Below are 25,802 nucleotides of genomic sequence, written 5' to 3'. Positions count from 1 at the left end.
GATGACACTTTTGTAGCGTGGCCTCGTGGTGAAGAAGAACTGTCACACTTCTTGCAATATCTGAATTCAACCCACAAAAAATGCAATTTACGATGGAAACAGAGAGTGGGTGGGTCGTTAGTAAGCCCACACATAAAGACCTTTGTCTGCAAGCGTCGAGCATCCATCACCAATGACAAACCACTGGCGTCCTTAGAATGTTGGCGCACCGGGCTCATGTTACTGATTTAGGCAGCCTTAAATGGTTCAAATGGCTCTGAGCACTATGGGACTTAACTGCTGAGGTCATCAGTCCCCTAAGAACTACTTAAACCCAACTAACCTAACGACATCACACACATCCATGCCCGAGGCAGGATTCGAACCTGCAACTGTAGCGGTCACGCGGTTACAGACTGTAGCGCCTACAACCGCTCGGCCACTCCGGCCGGCAGGCATCCTTACAAAGGAGGTGGAACACCTACAGTCTGTGTTCGAAGATAATGGTTATTCTCCACACCAGATTAGTACAGCGCTAAGAAGAACGTAACGTGACCACCCACAGCATCAAGAAGATAAGCGGTTGTTCTAGTCCAGGGCGTCTCTCACACACATCGGCAACCTTTCATCTAAAGTAGGTACGATCCGAAGCAAACACCAAATTAATCTTCCGGCCACCGGCGGAGATCAGCGCCCTTCTCGGTATGGTAAAGAACGATCTGAATTTCCGAAGGCTGGGATTTACCAAATTACTTGCCAGTGCGGCAGAGAGTACAAAGGTTAGACGACACGCACAGTACACGAAGGGTGCGTTGAACATGAGCGCCATATTCACCTTCCGCAGCCCAGTAAGTCGGCCATAGCTAGGCATTGTATTACCACAGGACACTATGGATTATTCTGCCACAAAAGTCTTGGCCCCGGCGAGATCCTTTTGTGATTCAGTAATTAAAGAATCTGTGGAAACACGTCTAGCACAATATCTTGTTAATAGTGACAGTGGCTTTAAACTGGACAAGGCTTGGGACTCGATGATCTCTTTAATTGGTTCAGAGAGACAACATTTTATTCGTAATGACACGTCTGGCGACATCTGATCTTTGTTTTTAGCGACGCAACCGCGCATTCCGACAGAGGACGGACATGTAGTTTCATCTTCACGCATGCGCCTGCGCACCACAGATGGAACAGTATTTGCAGAGGGCGCGGATTTCGATAGAGGACTTTTCTGTGGCGGCCGCAAAAGCGCATGCGTTTCTAGACCAATTTTTTGCTATAAAACCGACACTGTGAACCAGCAGTCTCGCCCTTGCTACCTTGTACAACGTCTTCCTCTCCACTGGCTTTTACCCCGACCTGTGGAAGACTTCCCATGTCCTGCTGTTCCCTAAACCTGACAAACCGCCTCTGGCACCTCTTCCTGTCGTCCCATCTGCCTCACCTCCATGTTCAGTAAGGTCTTAGAGTCCATCGTCTCCCGCTGTATTCGTCACCACCTTAACCAGCGCCACCTTCTCACCCTAACCCAGTGTGGCTTCCAGCCCTCCTCCTCAGCCGACGACCAGCTCCTTAACCTTACCAAGCTCCTGTCCTTCCACCTTAACTCCTGTCGCTCTGCTATCTTTGCTTCCGTCGACCTCCAGAACGCCTATGAGCGTGTCTGGCATGCCGGGATTCTCTTCAAACCCCAGACCTATGCTCTGCCCATCAATTTCGTCTGCCTCCTTGCTTCCTTCCTCTCTCATCGTCCCTCCTATGTCACTATCCACAATACCAACTCCGGTACATTCTATCTCACAGCCAGTGTGCCCCAGGGCTCCACCCTTTCCTCTCTCTTCTGACTCCTGTATACTGCCAATATTCCCAAAACTCCCACACCTACTCATCTCCCCCAATTTGCTAATAACACCATTTTCCTGGCCCTCTATCCTACCCTTCAACGGTCCCAATGTACCCTCCAAACCCACCTCGACTGGTTCACCACCTGGTGCAACCAGTGACTCCTTCGCATCAACCCTTCCAAAACCCAGGCAATCATCATAGGTCATATCACCCACTTCTTCCGGATCTACGATTTTTACCCCACAATTTATGGTCGTCCTATCCACCTCACTCCATCCATGTAATACCTCGACTGTCACCTCACCTGGACTCCCCATCTCCTTACGATTCAACACAATGCCCACAAACTCCTGTCAAGTTGGACATGGGGACTGCATCCTTCCACCATCCTTTACACATACAAATCCACCCCTTCCTTTGCTATGCCAGTGTCACTTGGATTTCCGCCCCTCCCAGTTTCTATAAAGCTGTCCAAGTCCTAGAACGCCAACCATTCCACCTCACCTTCCATAACCGCCTTCCATCCTCCATGAGCATCCTCTATGACCTCATCCCCTTCCCCACCTTCTTTTCCTGAAACACATCCAAATCCTGTACATCATTCGCCGACTCGATCTCTCCCACCCCCTGGTGTCCCCCTTCCTCTCTAACCCAGCCCATTGCCGCGCTTTTACCGTTTTGTACCGCCTTCACTCCATCTGCACATCCTCCACATCCTTTCCCAACGCAACTTCCAGCACCTACCTCTCCCAGAGATCTCCCTGAGATCTACTGCTCTTACCAACTATAGCCCCACGTTCCCCCCTCCCTCCTCCTCCTCCTCTAGGGATCCCCCTCCCCTCCTCTTTCCTTTCCCTGAGTGGTTTCCCTCCATCCTGCGCCCTCCCTTTCCTGTGCCCCCATCTGTGTCTCTGCACTCCCCCCTGCCTTTCCTTCCCTCTTCATATACCACCCCGCCTGTCTTTGCTTCTTGGTGAGCCCCCTGCCAACCCTTTTCTTTTTCTCGCACCCCCTCAAGTTAGTGCCCCACTACACCTTCCTCTCCCCTCTGTTTTCTTCTCTCAAGCCTCCCATCCTTCAGCAGGTCCCTACCAGCAGTTCTCTGTCACTTACAGTGGTTTTTGAAGTGCCTCTCGCTCTGTGTGTTCTTACATTGTGGCCGACTTTTAATTTGAGTACGTGACTTCAGTGTATTTTAAGTGCACAACAAATCACTGACTGTGTTACTGTACCTGTATGTCGACTTTTTTAAATGTCCTCCAACGAACGTCCTCATCTTAGTGTATATCTTAACTTCTATTATCTCCATTTACTCTGTTTTTAGATCTCCATTTTCTTCCCTTTTTTGTGGATAAGTTTGTTCTTTTATTATTTGTATGCCATTTGGCTGAAGAGCAGTGCATTGTGCCACTGCCCCACATGGGCAGGGGAATGAAATTACAATAATAATAAAAAAAACAGCAGTCTCCAGTGAAGGACGCTCATCTATAGTTTGTTTGTTTGCTTGTTTTGCTTTAAGGCGCAAAAAACAGCTGGGGACATATGAGGCCAAGTCAAAACTACAGAACACGAAGACAGAGAGGAGTTATAAAACAGCTATACGACAGTCCCAGTTGACATAAGAAAAGACAGGTAAAAACAGGGATGTGGAGAAAGGGCTAAATAAGACACCATACAGTAACAGAGGTCCAAAACTAATAATAATTAAATGGTCTTTGCCATATTAATTTGGTGGATAAAAACTAAAACGCGGTTGACAGCCCACGTGCCATTTGCTAAAATGGCCAATAACTCAGATGGCAAACCCAAGTGGGGTGGGAACGTAAACGGTTACAAAATGGACATTCCGTCAGGAAGTGGCGGACACTTAAAACTTGGGCGCATTGTGTACAAAGTGGTGGGGTAGCGCCACATATAAAATGACTGTGGCTGAAAAGACAGTGCCTAATGCGTAGCCTAGGTAAAATGACCTCCTCCAGCCGGCCGGGGTGGCTGAGCGGTTCTAGGCGCTACAGTCCGGAACCGCGCGACCTTAGATTAGTTAGGTTTAAGTAGTTCTAAGTTCTAGGGGACTGATGATTTCAGCAGTTAAGTCCCATAGTGCTCAGAGCCATTTGAACCATTTTTTGACCTCCCCCAGGCGGAAGGGCCGAGAAGAGGTCGTCGAAGACACTGGGAGAGGCAAATCGACATGACCAGGAACCCACATAAACATCACAGTGGCTCCACCAGGAATGAGCAAATGACCCACTGTACCAAGGGACTGGCAGTGTACAGCGCACATATACTTTGGAGTGAGTCTGAGCAGAGGACATAACTGAAAAGTCTGTATCACCAGATGTACTTCATGGCCTGGTGCATGGCGAAGAGCTCAGCTGTAAATACTGAGCAGTGTGCCGGAAGCCAATATCAAAGGACACGCATGCCAATGACAAAGGCACACCCGACCCCATGGTCAGTCAGAGAGCCATCAGTGTATATAAATGTACTATCGCGAAGTTCCATGTGAAGTTCGTGAAACTAAAGGCGATAGACTGTGGCTGGAGTAGTGTCCTTAGGAAGCGAACGAAGGCCAAGATTAACATGGGTCACTTCCCGAAGCCAAGGTGACGAAGGGTTCACACCCACTAGGATAGTTGCAGGTACTGTGAAGTTAAGCCTCTGTAGCAAGTGTTGAAAGAGGACTCCAGGAGTAATCAGAAAAGAGGGATGCGCCCTATACGGCGAACAAAGGAAGTATCAAAGAAGGAAGCATAGGATGGGTGGCCACAAATGGCAGACAAACGGCGTGCATACCCGCAGAGGAGAAAGTCGTGGTGGTAGGACTGTGGGAGTTCAGCGGCTTCAGTATACAAACTCTCAATTGGGCTAGTGCAAAAGGTGCCAGTGGCCAAACAGATGCCAAAATGGTGCATAGTGTTCAGACAGCATAACAGGGATGGACGTGCAGACGCGTAAACAAAGCACCAGTAGTTGAATTTCGAACGGACAAGGGACGGTACAAATGGAGGAGGGTGGTTCGATCGGCACCCAGGAAGTACCATTGGGGACATGTAGTAGGACACTGAGGAATTGTGTACAGTGGGCTGCCAGGTAAGACACATGGGAGGACCAAGAGAATTTCCTATCGAGCATGGGCCCCAGGAATTTCTTAGTTTCAACGAATGAAAGGCAAACAGGCCCGAGCTGTAAAGATGGTGGGAAGAAACCCATTACGCCGCCAGAAATTCATACAGACGGTCTTGTCAGTGGAAAAACGAAAGCCATGGTCGATGCTCCAGGAGTAAAGACGATCAAGACATCACTGAAGACGCCGCTCAGTGAGACAGGTCCTTGGAGAACTGCAATAGAAGGCAAAATCGTCAACAAAAAGGGAACCATAGATGTCCAGTAGGAGACAGGCCATTATAGGGTTAATGGCGATAGCAAAGAGGACTACGCTCAGAAAGGGACGCTGGGGCACGCTGTTTTCCTGGATAATTGTGTCCGACATGGCAGAACCCACATGCACCTTGAAAACTTGGTTCTCTAAAAATTCCTGATGGAAGTAGGGCATGAGGCCACGGAAGCCTCACGTGGAAAGAGTCCACAGGATACAGTTCTCCTGCAGGTGTTGTAGGCCTTCTCCAAATCGAAAAACACAGCCATTGTCTGGGAATTCCGCAGAAAACCATTCATGATGTGGGTGGACAAAGTAACGAGATGGTCAACTGCAGAACGCCACGCTCGAAATACACACTGTGCATTCGTTAATAAAATCGCGAGACTCGAGCCACCATACCAGCCGGGCATGAATCATATGTTCCATCACCTTGGAGACACAGGTTGTGAGAGAGATGGGGCGGTAAATAGAAGGAAGGTTTTTTGCCTTACTGGGCTTAGGTATGGGTATCATCCGAAAAATGTGCTCTCTGCCCAAATGCGGTTGTACGTCCAGAATGAGATTTTCACTCTGCAGCGGAGTGTGCGCTGATATGAAACTTTCCGGCAGATTAAAACTGTGTGCCCGACCGAGACTCGAACTCGGGACCTTTGCCTTTCGCGGGCAAGTGCGGTTGTACGTGTTATGCTGAAAGTGCTTGCCCACAAGAGAAAGGCGGTGCAACATCTGAATGTGGACGTAGTCTGGCCCTGGGGCGGAGGATCGGGATAAACTGAGACCATGATCTTGTTCCCTCATAGTAAAGGTGGCATTGTAGCACTCACGATTCGGAGAAGAGAAGGATATCGCCCGAGCCTCCTCCGCTCGTTTTCGATGGAGGAAGGCAGGATGATAGTGGGAAGAGTTCAAAATTTCCGCGAAATGGCGGACCAAGGTGTTGGAGACAGCAACATTGTCTACGATGACAGCGTCTGATACTCTTAGGCCGGAAATTGGAGAACGGATCTTGGTCGCAGAGAGCCATTAGAGGTTGGTTCACACGACAGAGGAAGGGGTAGAACTGTTAAAACAGCTAGTGAATGAAATCCAGCTAACTCTTTTGCTATCCCGGAGAACGCGACAACACATTGCACGCATCTGTTTATAATGAATGCAGTTTATCATCGTAGATGGCAGTTAAAATGTGGGGAGCACGTCTCCGTGTGCGAATTGTATAGCGGCATGCCTCAGTCAACCAAGGGACTGGAACACGGCGTGGCAAAGAGGAAGTGCGAGGAATGGAACGTTCTGCAGCAGTAAGGATAACGTTTGTGAGATATTCCACCTGATCATCTCAAGTGTGGAAATCTTGTTCTTCGAAGGCTCCAGGGAGGAATAAAGCTACCAGTCAGTCTTAGTAATCTGCCATTTGGGTGTGCGCGTAGGTGGGGTTGGAGTCAGCAAACGGATAGCACATGGGAAATAGTCGCTCGAGTAGGTGTCAGATAGAATGTACCACTCAAGACGATGGGCAAGCTGGGCAGTGCAAAAGGATAGGTCCAAATGGGAATATGTATGCGAGGAGTCAGAAAGGAAAGTGGGAGCTCCAGTGTTAAGGCAGAAGAGGTTAAGTTGGGTAAGAAGGTCAGCCAAGAGGGCACCTCTCTGACAGGTCCTGGGAGAACCCCAAAGGGGATGATCCACATTAAAGTCACCCAGTAGCAAAATTGGGGGAGGTAGCTGCCCAATAAGTTGAAGGAAGTCTGCCCTGGTGACATCGAATCAGAGTGGGACATAAATGGTACAGATGGAGAAAGTCAGGTGGGGAAGGAGAAGGCGAACTGCAAGAGTTTGAAGATTGGTAGTCAGGGAGACGGGTTGACTATGAACGTCATCCTGTATGAGCAGCTTGACGCTCCCATGAGATGGAATGCTGACCTCAGGGGGAAGGTCAACCCAAACTGGGAAGAAATATGAAAGCTCAAAGCAGTCATGAGGACGCAATTTCGTTTCCTGAAGGCAGAGTACAAGAGGACGCTATGATGCTAAAAGCAGCCGTAATCCTCCTTGTGGGACCGTTCCATTAGAGGAGAGTCATGATGAGGAAGAGATGAAGGGTGTCACCTCGGCAGCTGCCAAGTGACAGCCTGTGAAGAGTCACTGCTACAAGGCACAAAAGCAGGAGGATCATGCTCCTTGGGATCCACAGAAGCATTGGCTTGCGTTTGCTGTTGGTCTGTGGAGTCCAACGCTGAAAAACGGTTGATGGTGCACAGTGGTGACACGGAGGCCGGCCAGGCTAAGGTATCACGTAGCAACACCGTCGAAGAGGATGTTCGAGTCAGCGAAGGAGAAGACTGTTTGCCTTTAATGGGCTTCTTCAAGTCTTTGCGTGTAGCAGAGGAAGACTTGTGTGTTGTGTTGCTGGAGAGACGTAGGAAGTCTTCACAGCAGTACGCTTCCTGTAATTTCCAGTCAGCTGGATGTGTAGCTGGTGGTTTCTCCCCTTTAGGCGAGAGTTTGGTGGCTTGTTGCACAGCTGGATGGGGGGATGGTCATGCTACCTTGACACTGGACGATTTTACAACATCAGAGCTGAATTTGAGATCGCATGTATGCATGGCCATGTCCTTCATATAGCGAGGGGTAACAAGAACAAAATTATAGGTGCCAGACGGAAGAATGCAGGGTTTGTGACTAGCCAGGAACTTACGAGCGGCTGGGTAAGGCAATTTTTCCTTTACCCGAATCTCTTGGACAGCCTGCTTATCAAGATACATGGGACAATCCCGAGTGGTGGTGGCATGGCCACTATTGCAGTTGATACAGCGGGAGAAGAAGGCGGACAATCACCCTCCAGCGCATCCCTACCACGGGTTACACATTTGTCTGGGTGTTGACAAAACGTTCTGGTGTGATTGAAACGATGACACTGGTAGCAGCTTATTTGGGTTCGGAATGTACTGTGGACTGTGACAATTTCATAGCCTGCTTTGATCTTGGACGGAAGCACCACTCTATCAAAGGTGATAAAAAGAGTGCAGGTGGGCACTAAGGAGGAATCTACCTTTCTCACCACCTAATGGACCGCAATGACACCCTGATCAGAGAGGTAAGATTTGATTTCGGCCTCAGACTGTCGAGCTGCCTAGTGTAAATAACACTACGGGAAGAACACACTGTTCTATGGGCCTCGACACAAACAGGGTAGTCGTGGAGGTTCGAGGTGGCAGTTCTTGTGCTTCTGAACCAGGAGTAGTCTCCAAAAACAAAGTACCATTCCGTAAACGAGAGCAGGATTTCACAGGGCTGGCAATTGCATCAACACCTTTCTGAATAATGAACGGATTTATCATGGCGTCTTGAATACATGAGATCACGAGGAACTGTGGTGTAGTGGGAAGGGTCTTTGAATCGTTAGCCTCATTACGTTTACGTTTCGTAGACGTTGATTGGGAAGAAGATTGGCTCATCGCGAGACAATGCTCCAGGTTTGCCAGTGTCTCCAATGGTGCGTACCCCTTCCAACTGGGGACTTCCTTCATAAGGGGGCGCACCCGCCTTAGGTGATTGTTGACAGCTCAGGTCACACCTCCCGAACACCTGACAGAGGAACCAATTGGAAATTTGGGAAGGTTGCACTTCTGCCAATCACCCCTCCCTGGGGCCTGGCCTTTACCTGGGGGTGCATACGTACCCTAACTGTCGACACGTGTTACCCTGTCAGCTGTTACGCGTCAGACGCGTGGGCCGGCCATCAGGAGCGCTCAGGGAGGAAGAAGAAAATGAGGAACCTCAAACGCCGAAGGAAAGGAACGAGAGGAGAAGGGAAACAGAGAAAGCAAAAGGGAATTAAAAATAGTGGTGAGACTGTTCTTACGCCAGGGATAGACACTGCAGAACATTCCCAATAACACCCCAGACAAGTTCCCCAATGGAGGGGAAAAAGAACAGCAAGAGGATAGACAAGCAGCACGAAGTGGAAAAGATGCTGCAAAGGCTGGGCGGCGGGGAAGAGGGGAGGGGGGGGGGGGTTGGGGGGGGAGGGGATTGGACTCTCACCTGAAGATGGCTGGACGGCTGAGGCAAGAAGTCAACATGATCCGGCTGCAATCCCGAAACTTCACAGAATAATGACTAACTTTTTAAATTAATATTTAAGAAAATTATAACAAATTTTATTCCTATTCAATATTATAGTAAATAATTTTATGTGGTTTTCCTAATTTGATTTATCAACGTCTTGTCTGTCGTATTCAACATAGCCATGGTATCTAACATTTATTTTGTAATCTGAGCCTTTAAACAAATTAAGATTCAGAGTGAAATTTTAGTGTTTGGAAAAGTTTGTCTATCAAAATTCATAACAACAAAGATTATTATGAGCTCACGCTATGTCACTGATATCACGTCGCGTACTAATGTGATCCATCCAGTTTTCATTTTACCTATAATTATTTTCAAGAATCATGAAGTTCTGACTATGAACTTTGATTTAACTAAATATTTCGTGATCGCTTAAATATGAAAAATTTACTTCCACCCAATTAGTGGCAGACTTCATCAGTACTCGTGTTACCCATTATTATGTGAACTTAAGTTCGACTTGGGTTTAGAAAGAAACTAGCTGATAATAACCTGCTTTGCTGGGGTTTTAGTTTAGTTTTATGTTAGTAGTTTTATAAATGTAGTAACGGACAAAATTGCAGTGAAAGATTTTTTCGTTTAGTTTCTTTCTTTTCGGACAAATATCTTACACGCAAAGTCTTTACATTAAATTCCATTCATACGTACTATATTTGACATTTGCTTGTATGGCGCGCGCGCACACACACATATATTTTATGGTTGTCCGGCACGTGAAACGCAACGCAGAGCAGTCCATGTGAGAGACAGGGTTCCTTCAAATTAACTCTGAAGTGTTTGGCGCTGACCCTTACTGATTGTAATACTTTCAGCTTATTTCATAGGAAATAGTTATCTTAAAAAATACACATACACACATCAAAAAAGTTTTGCATCATCTCGGTTTAATGAGTTCCGGAACCTGTACAGATAACAGTAATAGAGATCAACATAAACATCATTTCCGCCCTTTTTATAGCTCATGAAAACCACAAATTGAATGTTGTACCACCATACAGCGAGACCTTCAGAGTTGGTGGTCCAGATTGATGTACACACTGGCACCTCTAATACCCAGTAACACGTCCTCTTGCATTGATGCATGCCTGTATTCGACGTGGCATACTATCGACGAGTTCATCAAGGCACTGTTGGTCCAGATTGTCCCAGTCCTCAACGGCGATTCGGCGTAGATCTCTCAGCGTGGTTGGTGGGTCACGTCGTCCATAAACAGCCCTTTTCAGTCTATCACAGGCATGCTCGATAGGGTTCACGTCTGGAGAACAAGCTGGCCACGCTAGTCGAGCGATATTGTTATCGTGAAGGAAGTCATTAAAAGACGTGCACGGTGGGGGCGCGAATTGTTGTCCATGAAGACGAATGCCTCACCAATATGCTGCCGATATGGTTGCACTATTGAGCGGAGGACGGCATTCACGTATCGTACAGCCGTTACGACGCCCTTCCATGACTACCAATGGCGTACGTGGGCCCCACATAATGACACCCCAAAACGGCAGGGATCCTCCACCTTTCTGCACTAGCTGGTCAGTGTGTCTAAGGCGTTCAGCCTGACCGGGTTGCCTCCAAACACGTCTCATACGATTGTCTGGTTGAAGGCATATGCGACACTCATCGGTAAACATAACGTGATGCCAATCCTGAGCGGTCCATTCGGTATGTCTTTCGGTCCATCTGTACCGCGCTGCGTGGTGTCGTGGTTGCAGAGATGGACCTCGTGATGGACTTCGGGAGTGAAGCTGCACATCACGCTGCCTATTGCGCACCGTTTGAGTTGTAGCACGACATGGTGGCGTTGCTGTCAGGATTGCTCCGAGCCATAATCCGTAGGTAATGGCCATCCACTGAAGTAGGAATCCTTGGGCGGCCTGAGCGAGGCATGTCATCGACAGTTCCTGTGTCTCTGTATTTCCACCATGTCCGAACAACATCGCTTCGGTTCACTCCGAGTCGCCTGGATAATTCACTTGTTGAGAGCACTTTCTGGAAGAAAGTAACAACTCTGACGCGATCGAACCGTGATATTGAACTTGTAGGCATGGTTGAACTACAGACAATACGATCCGTGTACCTTCTTCCTGATGGAATGACTGGAACTGATCGGCTGTCGGACTCCCTCAGTCTAGTAGGCGCTGCTCATGCATGGTTGTTTACATCTTTCAGCGGGTTTACTGACATCTCTGAACAGTCAAAGGGACTATGTCTGCGATACAATGTCCACAGTCAACGTCTATGTTCAGGAGTTCTGGGAACCAGGGTGATGCAAATGTTTTTTTGATGTGTGTAAGTTGAGATCAGTGGGATTCATGGTATGAACAGCGATTTCCCTTTTTGTTTTCCAGTTAAAATTATTGCTTCAATAATATTATGAGGTAATAGCTTGACACACAATTTTGTGCCATTACATAATTTGGCGCTCCAGTTTTCCGTTTAAATGCATGCAGAAGCATACCGGAAAGATTTACTAAGTTTTAAAATTATGTTGGAAAGTTGACAATGTCTTCTTGACCCATTGATCTATTATTGTATCCATCGGTTTATATATTGTTTCTGCTCCAGGAATCATCATTTTGATTTATTTGTTGCACTACGTCATTCCTTGGTGTTAAAATTGTTCGCTCACACAACCAGTCTTTATTTGGGTAGTTCATTTCTATCGATGGATGCACTTTATCAATACGTTGTTCCTCGGCTTCTACCACACTGCGTAAGTCTTATATTAAAATAAGATTATCAGGGTACAGATCAAGAGGGCAATTGCCATTTCCAATTCTCAATAAAGTTTCGGCAAATATGTGAGCTTTTGGATGTCCTGTCATTGTTGCAAGCATTTTTTCTTTCGTCTGCGGGTGTTGATTTTGAAATTACTGGTAATATTAGCTGAAAGTCTCCTGATTGTGGCAATAAAACTCCCCCATTTATATGTTTTTTTCCCTACGGTCTTGTACTGTTTTATTGAGTGCTTCGAGACTCTCTTTAAGGTCGATTATACATTGCTCCCATATTACCATTTTTTATAGTTTACCAAGCGCCGAAGATATCGTTATATCACTGGTTAGAAACTCTAGGCAGAGATTACACCACGCAATTTGTGTTGGCAGCGCCGAGCCTTAATTACATTAGCATTACAATTTTTGCTACCCACTACCACCCACTTCCACCCGCCGCGACCGAAACATCATAGTGCACAATGCGAGACTTTAGGTTACTGCCATGTATAAACACCATTCATCTGCAATGAAAAATTTTGGCTACAAAGTCAAACATACGGGTGCGACGCTTCCGTATGTTGTTTTGTACGTGGTAATTGAGGCAACTGTGTGGACACTGTTTTGCGAGCAGTTTTTCCTTTGTTATTTTTTTCCTGCGATTATTATAAACAATACTGAGACGCGCTACGAAGAGATTACACTACATAATTTGTGTCGGCAGCGTCGGGTCTTAATAATGTTGGCATTATAATTCTTGCCACCCAAAACCATACACTTCCACCCACCGCGACCAAAAAGCTATAGTGCACAATGCATAACTTAGATCTACTCCCGTGGATAAACGTCATTGGTTTACAGCGAATACTTTTGGGTACAAAGTGAAATATGCGACACACGTGATTACACAAGGTGCGACAATAAAGTAATGAGACTGATTTTCTTTGCAAGATGTTGCAACCCTGCAGGCTTGCGTAGGCACGATATCTTTGACCTTGGTCTATAAGCTGCTTCTAGTCCAAGCGGCACATCGATGCAACTGCCCAGTCGTGAGTTGTGCTGTAATAAGTTAACAAATGTTTCTGACTCTCGTCACGGAAATGGAACTGCATAATATTGTGCAATGGTATACCATTTCTTTTTGCGTTCAACTGGGTGAAAACGCGACGGTAACTTGCGGTAAGCTTCACAAGGCTTTTGGAGAGGAGGTTATGTCAAGAGCTCAAGTTTTTCGTTGGCATAAAATGTTTAGTGAAGGCAGAACGAATGTTGAATATGAAGACCGCAGTGGACGACCATCAACCTCATGGACGGATGTCAACTTGGCCAGGGTGCGTGAACTCGTACGATCTGATCGAAGAGTATCCATGAAAATGATAGCAGAACAACTGAACATCAATCGAGAAACGGTTCGTCTAATAATAACTGAGGATCTTGGTATGAGAAAGATTTGGATTCTGCATCAAGATAATGGGCCTTCCCGTGCTGCTCGGTCAGTACAGCAACTTTTAACCTCAAAACAAATTTCAGTACTACCACAGCCACCTTATTCGCCAAATATCGCTCCGTGCGACTTTTCTCTATTTCTAAGAGGCAAAACGGGGATCAAGGGACACCATTTTCAAACAACGCAAGGTGTCCAAAAAGCTGTGACGAGGGTCTTGGAGGATATTAGGGAAGATGAGTTCTAGAAATGTTACCATAAATGTCTGAAGCGCTGGAAAAAGTGTGTGCAATCAGAAGGGAACTACAATGAAGGAGACAACACTAAACTTGACTAAAACGGTAAGCAACATTTTTTTTCACATCAGTCTCATTACTTTATTTCGCGCGTCATATATGGTGTTACAAAAAGGTACGGCCAAACTTTCAGGAAACATTCCTCACACACAAAGAAAGAAAATATGTTATGTGGACATGTGTCCGGAAACGCTTACTTTCCATGTTAGAGCTCATTTTATTACTTCTCTTCAAATCACATTAATCATGGAATGGAAACACACAGCAACAGAACGTACCAGCGTGACTTCAAACACTTTGTTACAGGAAATGTCCAAAATGTCCTCCGTTAGCGAGGATACATGCATCCACCCTCCGTCGCATGGAATCCCTGATGCGCTGATGCAGCCCTGGAGAATGGCGTATTGTATCAAAGCCGTCCACAATACGAGTACGAAGAGTCTCTACATTTGGTACCGGGGTTGCGTAGACAAGAGCTTTCAAATTCCCCTATGAATAAAGTCAAGAGGGTTGAGGTCAGGAGAGCGTGAAGGCCATGGAATTGGTCCGCCTCTACCAATCAGTCGGTCACCGAATCTGTTGTTGAGAAGCGTACGAACATTTCGACTGAAACGTGCAGAAGCTCCATCGTGCATCACCACGTGTTGTGTCGTACTTGTAAAGGCACATGTTCTAGCAGCACAGGTAGAGTATCCCGTATGAAATCATGGCGGTGAATCGAGGAAGTACAGTACATACTGACGAAACTAAAATGAGCTCTAACATGGAAATTAAGCGTTTGCGGACACATGTCCACATAACATCTTTTCTTTATTTGTGTGTGAGAAATGTTTCCTGAAAGTTTGGCCGTACCTTTTTGTAACACCCTGTATATACATATATATCAATTGACAGTATCATTTCCTTCCATGACTGTAATTTCACTCGAATGCAAGTTTTAATTGATGATAAATTTGACTAACGATTCTAAACTGATTTTTCTGACTGTATTTCTTAGTGCACTTCCATATCGTTTCGGTCAGTTTCCTTTTGAATCTATGCTTTTCGTAGAAGCTGGATATACGTAATCACAGTCGATTATATCTTATACTAGACGCTGTGGAAATGTTACGAGGCTCTTGCATGTTATGTTTCGGCTATTCCCCTCAAACGCTGCAGTGAAATACCAGATGGTGGTTTATCAAGGGGAGTGCTAATTCATTACTCCATTGTATTCCAATCCCTGATAGTGCTAGACTCACACGTAGTCGATGGTGTGTTGATCTCTAATCATAAAACATTATAGCAAGGTCGTATTTGCCATCATCGGACAGTCTGAGATCAAATGTTATGGCGTGCTTTAGGGCTAAGTCAGAGGGTAATTCGTGTGGGCGGTTAGAGCACGAGAAGTGGGTGGATCCCTGGCGTGCGCGTCGACCGCGCCACGCCGCGGCCTCATTACGGAGTCTGGCAGCCCCGTCTGGACGGGCCAGCCTGTGGCCTCAGTCGAGTCGGCACCCGGCCGCCATCTCCATACCAAATGAGGCGCCCCACAAGTGGCTGGCAGCGCGCCCGCCAGTCTGCTCCGCTTAGGCGGGCGGGCATCACCGACACCCGGCCAGCCACTTGCTGCGCGCCGCCGGGCCAATCCCCTTCCAGCGCCTGAGCCGGGGGGATATGCCCTGCATACTGACCACCCGGCTACTGCCCGAACTACGCAAGAAAGTAGCTCTGCAGTGGCGAACAGGTACATTTCTTAGCGATCGTGCTGCAACCAGCGCCGCTACGTACACTGTCTGATGTGCGGCTGGTCGCGGCGGAGGTTCGAGTCCTCCCTCGAGCATGTGTGTGTGTGTGTGTGTGTGTGTGTGTGTGTGTGTGTGTGTGTTTTTAGGATAATTTAGGTTAAGCAGTGTGTAAGCTTAGGGACTGATGACCTTAGCAGTTAACTCCCATAAGATTTCACACACATTCGAACATTTGAACACTGTCTGACAAAAAAGTGAAGCACCCAGAAGTCGTGGTCGGATGTCAACGGAACTTCGTAGCACATCATTAGCGGTTATCTGAATGATTAGACTCCACATCCCTGGGACAGGTGAAATGGCCACTACAGTGCATTAATGTTATTCGTGCTTAGCCCTTTCGCTGGAGCCGGCCGTTGTGGCCGGGCGGTTCTAGGCGCTTCAGTCCGGAACCGCGCTGCTGCTACGGTCGCAGGTTCGAATCCTGCCTCGGGCATGGATGTGTGTGCTGTTCTTAGGTTAGTTAGGTTTAAGTAGATCTACGTCTAGGGGACTGATGACCTCACATGTAAAGTTCCATAGTGCTCAGAGCCATTTGAATCCCTTTCTCCGGTATGGGTGTGTATACAGAGCCTGCTACGCCGATTCCCAAGTGTTGTGGACGAACATGTATATTCGTGCCACTTGGGTTTTTCTACAGTGCTATAAACTAAAACTAAACCCTCGTCCGACCTGGCCTCGGAAGGGCCCACCGGTAATGACCGGCCGCCGAGTCATCCTCAGCCCACCGGCGTCACTGGGTGCGGATATGGAGCGGCATGTGGTCAGCACATCGCTCTCCCGGCCGTATGTCAGTTTACGAGACCAGAGTCGCTACTTCTCAATTAAGTAGCTCCTCAGTTTGCCTCGCAAGGGCTCAGTGCAGCCCGCTTTGCCAACAGCACTCGGCAGACCGGATGGTCACCCATCCAAGTCCGACAGCACTTAACTTCGGGATCTTACGGGAACCGGTGTTACTACCTCGGCAAGGCCGTTGGTTCCCTACAGTGCTATGAACGCGTCCTGAGCCGCCAATCCTGCCACTGCTGCGAATCTTCCATATCTCTGTGAATAAAAAGTTTCAAATACTTAATCATACAAAATACGTGACTCATTGCATGCTATCATTTGCAAAAAAAACCTCCTATCGAAATCTCAAATCGTGTACGAGATATAACGATTGTTACGACCAGATGATTCGCGATGTGCAAGGATGTGAATGGCCGCGTCGCGCGCGACCGCCCGTCGGATATACAAACCAGTAACTAGAGGACGAAATGAGATATCCTGCCCCTTTAATTTTAAATAAAATTTCGGTATCTTATCTATATTTTTCACTGTAGTGCATGAGCCAAGGACGACCATAGGTAAAGTTTATGCAATGCTTTTTCATCTTTGCAAAATATTTACAAAATCTTTACAATTTCGCGCTAGGTTTTACTTAATTTGATGCACCACAGTTACTATCGCACATAACGAAAAGAAATTCAGTCTTTTATCGAGTGAAGATGTAAAACTGTAAGATGTGCAAAATTTAAATTTTTTCACCAAATAGTTTTCGAAAAATCGGTTGATAATTATTTAACATCGGCCGGAACGCCGTCTCTCAGCACTGAGACAGCATTTGGCGAACAGTAAAGTCATAACAAAAGCCGCCTCAGCACCGAATGCAAAGAGCGTGTCTGTAGCAGTGAAAGGGTTAGAGTTCTTAAAATGTCTGGTAGGGTGTGTTGTGGGGTCCTTCCCGATCATCTCTTATAGAGTGCCTAAAGGATGCTGCCTTGTCGGATAGCTATGCAAAAATTCAAGCAAATCACATTAATAGCTTTCATTACAAAAAAGCAGATTGACAATACTTAGCTTGCGACATTGAAATAATCGATGACCTTCACTACATACAGTGTCGATGTAAGCAGTTGATATAAGGCACAGTTGTCAGTTAACAGTTGGGATGGCGGCTCTTCTAATGCCCGGTCAGCTAGTGTTCGTCTTCTACTGTCCCCTACTGTCCGGCCGAGGCTGGTGGGAGCGGCGCTTATATTCCCTTCTTGTAGAGGCCGCTCCTGCCGTGGTGACGTCCTAGTCAGCGAACTATTGGCTGACGTCGTCTCACAGCCTTCTCTGCCCTTGCGTTCTTCATCTTCGTTGCGCCGCTTGTCGCTACGTCGGAGCATGTGTGAGAGGGATGAACAGTATCAGATGCTGAACAAGGGCAAGAAGATGCCACACACTCGTGTGAGAGTGTGTAATCAGCACCTGGAGCCTGTAGCATTGAACGGCGACGCAACTTCTGTGTGGCATCGTCAATGTGAGGGTGCGAGGGTTACGGTAAACGGTTTGTGGTTAATCAGAATGAAGATAATGGAACCCTCAGGAGAGGTTCCATGCTGTGACTGTAGACATGTTAGTCCGTCGGAGAGAAGTCGCCATGGAGCCTGTAGTATTCAATCGCGACGCAGTTTCTGTGTCGCATCGTCCATGTGAGGGTGCAAGGGTTACAGTAAATGCGTTGTGGTGCATAGGAAACAAGTTACTGGAATAGCAGGAGAGGGTAAATGCGGTGACCACACCCATATTAGTCTCTCAGAGACAAATCGGCATGGTGCCTCATTGTGGTCTCCATTTGACTAGCTGGTTGAGTTGTGCCAGATCCAGATTTGTGAGGCGTCCATGTGAGGATGTCCTGTTGTTACAATGCATGGCAAAGTGAGGGGTAGGTATACTCGTAGTCATAGTTCCGGTCGACTACGATTCACCTCCACAAGAGAGTATCGACACATTGTGCACCAATCCCATTGCAACCGACTGACATTTGTGCCTGTCTTTTGAGAACATGTAATGGACAACTGTGCAATAGTCTGCGACATCCTGCACTAGGTGCAGCTACACTACAGTATTACCGTCCCATGGGTTGACTGTTGTGACACCACAACACTAACACCTGCATCTGAAGTGGTGCCGTAAGTGGGAAGTATGGACTGACGATGAATCGTGGTCCTGCACTATACTAGATGATCATCACCGGCAACTATGGTGATCACCCGGAGAAACATGACATTCCTCCAATGTTTTAGAGAGGCACAGCGCTGTTCAAATGGTTCAAATGGCTCTGAGCACTATGGGACTTAACTTCTGAGGTCATCAGTCCCCTAGAACTTAGAACCACTTAAAACTAACTAACATAAGGACATCACACACATCCATGCCCGAGGCAGGATTCGAACCTGCGACCATTACGGTCGCACGGTTCCAGACTGTAGAGCCTAGAACCGCTCAGCCGCTTCGGCCTACTACAGCGCTGTTAGTCCTGGCGCCGTAGTGTGAGGACCCAGTGAGTATGATTTCAGGCACAACTGCAACTTCAATTTCCTACTGACTTCAATTAGGCGGGTAAATCTAATAACTAATGAGTAGATTGTGATTAGAATTTGGTAAAGCTTCCTGCAAGAGGGACAGCGCCTCGGCCTGTTAAACCTCCCAGATGCAGCTGTTGCTGTTTAGACTGCCCTCAACACGTACTAGAGCCAATGGCATCCCAAACTTGGCGTCTATTCATTATACCATTCGACAATGCAATCTGCCCGATTGTATTCACCACTGTAGCGACTAACAAATACGCTGCCAACGCTGTGGGATATGTTGTAGGGGGATTTCTCCGAGAACACAACATTTGGCCTCTCAGCACGCCAGTGACGATGAATCCCCACTGACAACTTAGGCGGTGGCGGTTTCTGGTCAATCGAAGTCGATGCAAAGGCATGCGAGCTACCAATCTAGCCCTCAGGAAGCGACTTAGAACCATCGACACAGAATGTCCACACCCTTATAGTGCTTGAAAGGCGAGCCAACACGGTGGACGAAGCTGTTCTTTCTGTTACGGCCGTGCTGACAAGATGGCGGACATCACGTGCTGTGGTCATATCATGCGGTCCAGTACCTGCCCGTTGCTGTGTACGGCCCTCATCTATCTACTGCTTCCACACACTATCGTAGCAGCGATCCCCATACGAGCTGCAATATCACATTACGACAAGCCCGTTTCCCGGAGACCAATCATTCTTCGCTATTCGCATTCATTCACATGCCCATTATGATTATCCGGGCTGTTATGCCGTGGTCGGTTGATGAATTTTGTCCCAATTCCCAACGTTTCGTCGCCGTCTGCGGGAGACGTCTTCAAGGGGATCTGTAGCTCGATGGAAGGTCCAACACACCCGCTGGCTAGCAACTGACTGCCGCTAAATTCGTTGGGAATTGAGACTTAATTCACCAACCGACCACGGCATAAGAGCCCGGATAATCATAATGGACATGACATTTCCGGCCGTGAAAGTCTACATTTTAGTATTGACTCACATTCAGAGATTGCACCCGTTGACTTCGACGAGCATACCGGAACTTGCTTGCACATTTCCACTTCGTATGAAGGCTCAGCAGCTACTGAGCTTGGCCTAACACCGACCTGTCCGGGCACACAAGAAAAATGCGCACTGATGGTCCTAAGGGTATCTGGATGCCATCTCCCTACAATCGTAATCTGTTATTGTGGTACCACTGTTCCTCACATTCTGCGATTCTGGAGTGACAACACCCACATGGCAGTTTTCACAGACGCTAATGTAGTTTATTAAAACAGTGTTGGGTTTGGACGTCAGTTGGAGTGTAAGGCAACAGTTAAGGTGTGGGCTTACTGACCTCCCAGATGAGCCTGAAGTCGCGCTGCTCGACTCTCAGCAGCTCGCAGGTGGAGCGCGTCACCACGGTCGCCTCCCGCGGGGCGTCCCACAGCACAGACTCGCCGAACGTCGCTCCCACACCCATGCTGCACAGCGTCACCGGCGTCTGGAACACACGAGGCAATCCCACTGACGACCGACACCTCAGTGAAAAGGGTACGATATACTAAATACATCACGTGCAGACTTATAAATTTATTCATAGGAAAATATAGTGTGAGCCGTGCACGACTCGTGTTTGTGTCGTTTACTGCTTGACGTCTTTGAGGTACTGCAGTCCCGTTTCTTATTCGATTTGCTGGCGTCACTAAGTTGCTGGCTTGCCTGCCCGTGACTGGCGGCAGCAGCGCTTATCGATAAGAGCACTGTCGTACTATCTTTGGAGCGAACGCTAGAACAGGGTGTCCACAATGAGACTCCAACATTTTAATATCCTATCTCATTTCAGATGGTGGACCTGTGAATCCGGAAGGGGCAGACAGAGCAACTCAACAAGTTTGTGGTGTGCAAATTTGATACGCCAAGTGGCCGTAGTGGAGCTGCAATCAATTGCTTTAGCAAAATGCAGGATATGAAGGAGCGCGCACAAGTGGTCTGGTGGTATGCAGAGACAATATCGGCGACCCAAGTGCAAAGAAGCTTTCGTCTAGTATACAACAAAGCGCCCCCGTGGTTGAAGACTGTAAAGAAATGGTGTGATCAGTTTTTGTCTACTGTGAGTGTTGCGAAAGGGCATGGTGGTGGTAAGCCTGGGATCTGCGAACATCATGTGGAACAAGTGCGGCGGTCATTCGAACAAAGTCCACAGAAGTCAGTGCGACAGGCAGCACGAGAACTTCGTATGAAACGTTCAACAGTGCACAATGTGCTTCACCAGCGATTACGTTTGTACGCATATAAAGTGCAGGTTGTGCAAGAAATCAAGCCTGATGATCGACCAAAGCGAGAAGAATTTGCATGTGTCATGTTAGATCGCATTGCCGCGGACGAGACATTTTTATCACGCGGGATGTGTACTGACGAGGCAACCTTTCACGTGTCAGAGGCTATCAATCGTCACAATGTGCGCATCTGGGGGTCTGAAAATCCACATGCACCTAGGGAACACATGCGCTACAGTCCGAAAGTTAATGTGTGGTGTGGTTTGATGATAAATCGCATTGTTTGGCCGTTTTTCTTTCAGGAGCCGACTACCTAGACATGTTGGAACAATTTGCCGTGCCACAGATAACAGACCTGCAGCCAAATGTGATGTTTCAACAGGACGGTGCACCACCCCATTGGAGCCTTGATGTTCGAAAATTTTTAAATGAGACATTCCCGCAACGATGGATTGGCCGTGGAGGTCCAATTCCTTGGCTGCCACGTTCGCCCGACATAACCCCCCTCGATTTTTTTCTTGTGGGGTTATGTGAAAGACTGTGTATACGCTACACCAGTAAAGGACCCGCAAGACTTGAAACAGCTCAAATGAATTGTCATCAACTCTGTCACAGAACAGATGCTCCGCAACACATGGCACGAAATCGATTATGGACTTTATATTCTTCGCGCTACCCGTGGCGTCCATGTTCAAGTGTACTGAACCGTCCACCTGTGTATGAAAACTTGATGAGCTGCTGTATGATTTCCCTGTAAATTGTGTTTCTTCTCAGATTTTACGAGTTCAAATGTTGGAGTCTCATTGTGGACACCCTGTATTTCCGGGTTGTCTTGTGTCGGGAGTTGAGTCGGGATGGTGCAGCGGTGAGGACCGGACAGCCACGATTCACCCGACCGTTGCCAACACACATGACTTCAGTGGGGAAGACCTTGGTTGGTCATTTGGTCTGTCGTCTCATCGGACGACGTGTATTTGGTCGCCGACCGCTTCTGGGTTCTCCGTGTTTGTCGACTTGTGATTCGTCCTTGTTGTTCCACAGTCACAGGTTGTAGTATTGTCGGAGTTGTTTGTGGAAGTGTTTTCGTGGAACCTTGTGTAGCTAGTGTGTGGTATTGACTGAGCAGCTATTTTAATGCTGTCTACGTGCTGCATGTAGTCAGTCGGTTGGGATGGAACAGCGAGGAAGTCTCCGTGGCGCAGCCAGGCCGGGACCACTGACGGCATTCACGCGCTGTCGGATCGTGAAGCTCTAGCTGCGAGAGCGACAAAGTTCGTTGCCCACCGAAGCTGGACTCTGTAGTTGAGTGATCAGTTAACCTGTTATGAAACCTAAACTACTGTGACAACTCTTCGTTCATTTGCGAGTTGTTGCTTCCTGGGTTGTTTTTAGACGCCAATTTCTGAAGACGTAGTACTATTCGTATCTTCGGTCGATATTTTCCATCGTTGTGCCGTTGGTCGGACGGAAGGGAATTGGTGAAGTTGTTGGTCGGTCGTTGGCCGTCCCTAGTTTGGGTTGCCATCCGATTATTTAACTTCAACTCTTGGCTGCCTGTCTCACCACACCTTACGTTTGAGCCACCTTCTCAGGCCGACCCTTGGAACACTTCTGAGCACAACTTGTTCTGTTTGTTTTAGATTGTTATTTTCATTTTAGTTTGAAGTATTGTGTGAGACCTTCGGCCATGTATTAATTCAGTTCGTTTTAAATTTTACATGAAGGCCTTCAGCCGTCTGTATTCTTTAAAGGAACTTTTTTTTATAAGAAGCAAGGGGTTATTTTAAATTGTTTATCTGGCTTGTTATTCAGGCCTTCAGCCGTGCAATAAGTTAATATTTCTTTAATTTAGCTTTCGGTCGTTCTGTTGTAAGTTTAAAAGAAAATGTCTTGGTTAGAAAATTGTTTATTAATGTGTTTTAATTATAGTTGTCCTTCAGACGTGTGGTGTAGGCTTTCACTCGCTAATTGCTTTCAATTGCATGCATTTTTTTAAAAGGAAAAAATTACCTTCTATTTTTAATTGCTTCCATTTTTAAGCCAGGCATTCAGCCGTTCTTGTTTTTGATGTGCATCTCAAGTTCTTTAACTAGGCCTTCAACCGTATTGCTTGGTTGTGATCTTTTAAAGCAATGTGTAAATGAGTGGTTCTTAGAAAAATATTGTGTGTTGGTGCAACTCACAGTAACTGTTTACGGCCCCATCCACAATCATAACTTTATCCTGTGAGCTCTCTGAGTACCTACCAATCAGGTTTCAGTGTACACACACACACACACACACACACACACACACACACACACACACGTCTATTTGATATATGTTACAATTTAACGGCAAATATTTAATTTCACGGACTGTCCTGATGGAGGAACATCCGCAACTGAGCATTATAGCAGAGGTTGAAAATACAGCTTCAGTTGTAAGGTTCCTTTTATTTTTCAGTAGTTAAAACACGACCGTTTTCGGGCTCTTATATACCCATCATTAAGTATTATAGCTTTGTGGTGTGATTCCGAACGCCGCGGTGGACGAGTGCAGGACACGGTTTATCACCAACGAGGGCAGAACACCCCGTGCCAATAGGTCAATAATAGTGCGCAATATCATTGGAGATTTCCCTAGACTTCTCAATCATATGGTGAGTAATACTGTTCAGTAATATTATGGTTCGGACTCCGTCATTACAAGAAGCTCAACTACAACTGCCCATAAGATCCATGCTAATTCTTTTTCGGACCATTACATCAAAGAAATGTACACGCTACCATCACTTTTAACAATCACTACATTATTAATGGGCTACCAGTTCATCCTCTAGTAGCCAATTGCCGTGTGCTGTAACATATTTCATTTTTATCTACAACATATATTTCAACGACAACATATAAGCGAACATTTATAATGACACATGATGGACATCTCTTTCTATAATATCCACCCATGTGCTGAGCCAACAAGTTCAGGTATTTAATGTTACCGTTACGCTAAATACCATCAAATGTCTTGACCCGTCACAGCGTATCGAAGCTGAGCTACTCATTTAAATAAAAGAAATTGCAGTTTTTTTAATGTTGTTCTGCCCTCTTCCCCCTGGATAAATTATTTCTGCGGATGCGCATACCCCATGATCGATAAACAAAAGTTGCGGTTCCACGAAGTCAGTGCTTATCTATTACACTAAGGAAACATTCTACTGGCAATGCTTCAGAAGGCTTGAAATTTCAAAGTGCAGTTTCAGCTTTAAGTATTTGAGGGATAGTTATGGAAACGCGTCATGTGCTAAAACGCTCACTAAAGGACTGTATTTCAGTTACGAATGTATACTGACACACAAACGTACACTGAAGATACAAAGGAACTGGTAAACCGCCAAATATCGTGTAGGACCCCCGAGAGCACGCAGAAGTGCCGCAACACGAACTGGCATGGACTCGACTAATGCCTGAAGTAGTGCTGGAGGGAAGACACGATGAATCCTCCAGGGCTGCCCATAAATCCGTAAGAGTACGAGGGGGTCGAGATCTCTTCTCAACAGCACATTGCTAGGCATCCCAGATATGCTCAATTATGTTCATGTGTGGGGAGTTTGATGGGCAGCGGAAGTGTTTAAACTCAGAAGCGTGTTCTTGGAGCGACCCTATAGCAATTCTGGACGTGTGGGGTGTCGCATTGTCCTGCTGGAATTACCCAAGTCAGTCGGAATGTACAATGGACATGAATGGACGCAGCGGACCAGACTGGGTGCTTACGTACGAGTCACCTGTCAGAGTTGTATCAGGGGTCCCATATCACTCCAACTGCACACGCCCCACACCATTTCAAAGCCTCCACCAGCTTGAACAGTCCCCTGCTGACATGCAGGGTCCATGGATTCATGAGGTTGTCCCCATATCCGTACACGTCCATCCGTTCAATACAATTTGAAACGAGACTCTTCCGACCAGGCAACATGTTCCCAGTCATCTACAGTCCAATGTCCGCGCTGCCCTACAATACTAAACTGGTGATCCCTTGAAACATCAGAACATGTCCTACCAACCGATCCCTTCTTCTAGTCAAATTGTGCCTCAAATTCCTCATCTCCCCAATTCTATTCAGTACCTCTTCTTACTTACGTGATCTACCCATCTAATGTTCAGCATTCTTCTGTAGCAGCTCATTTCTAAAACTTCTATTCTCTTCTTGTCTAAACTATTTATCGTCAATGTTTCACATCCATACATGGCTACACTCCGTACAAATACTTTCAGAAACGACTTCCTGACACTGAAATCTATACTCAATGTTAACAAATTTCTCTTCTTCAGAAACGCTTTTCCTGCCGTTGACAGTCTGCATTTTATATCCTTCCTACCTCGACTATCAATACTTATTTTGCTATTCAAATACAATCTACTACTTTAAGTGCCTCATTTTCTAATCAATTCTCTCAGCATCACATAGTTTAATTATACTACACTCCATTATCCCCGTTTTGCTTTTGTTGATGTTCATTTTATATCCTCACTTCCAAACGCTGTCCATTCCGTTCAACTGCTCTTCCAGGTCCTTTGCTGTCTCTGAAAGAATTACAATGGTCGGCCGAAGTGGCCGTGCGGTTAAAGGCGCTGCAATCTGGAACCGCAAGACCGCTACGGTCGCAG

The 25,802-nt window shown here is 46.8% G+C and overlaps 1 protein-coding gene across 1 annotated transcript in view; it reads right to left on the bottom strand.

The window, feature by feature from the left end:
* LOC124606040 (rap guanine nucleotide exchange factor 4-like) overlaps positions 1-20,363 on the bottom strand; it is a 217,717-nt gene extending 197,354 nt beyond the window's left edge. Inside the window, exon 1 of the mRNA XM_047138003.1 lies at positions 20,235-20,363. Coding sequence (XP_046993959.1) covers positions 20,235-20,360 — 126 coding nt within the window. The 5' untranslated portion in view covers positions 20,361-20,363. The remainder of the gene's footprint in view (positions 1-20,234) is intronic.
* Positions 20,364-25,802: the final 5,439 nt, after the last annotated feature.

Source organism: Schistocerca americana, chromosome 3 (assembly GCF_021461395.2).
Source record: "Schistocerca americana isolate TAMUIC-IGC-003095 chromosome 3, iqSchAmer2.1, whole genome shotgun sequence".
Classification (NCBI taxonomy): domain Eukaryota; kingdom Metazoa; phylum Arthropoda; class Insecta; order Orthoptera; family Acrididae; genus Schistocerca; species Schistocerca americana.
Note: the sequence above shows the minus strand (reverse complement) of the source record. Positions and strands in the feature narration are given on the sequence as shown.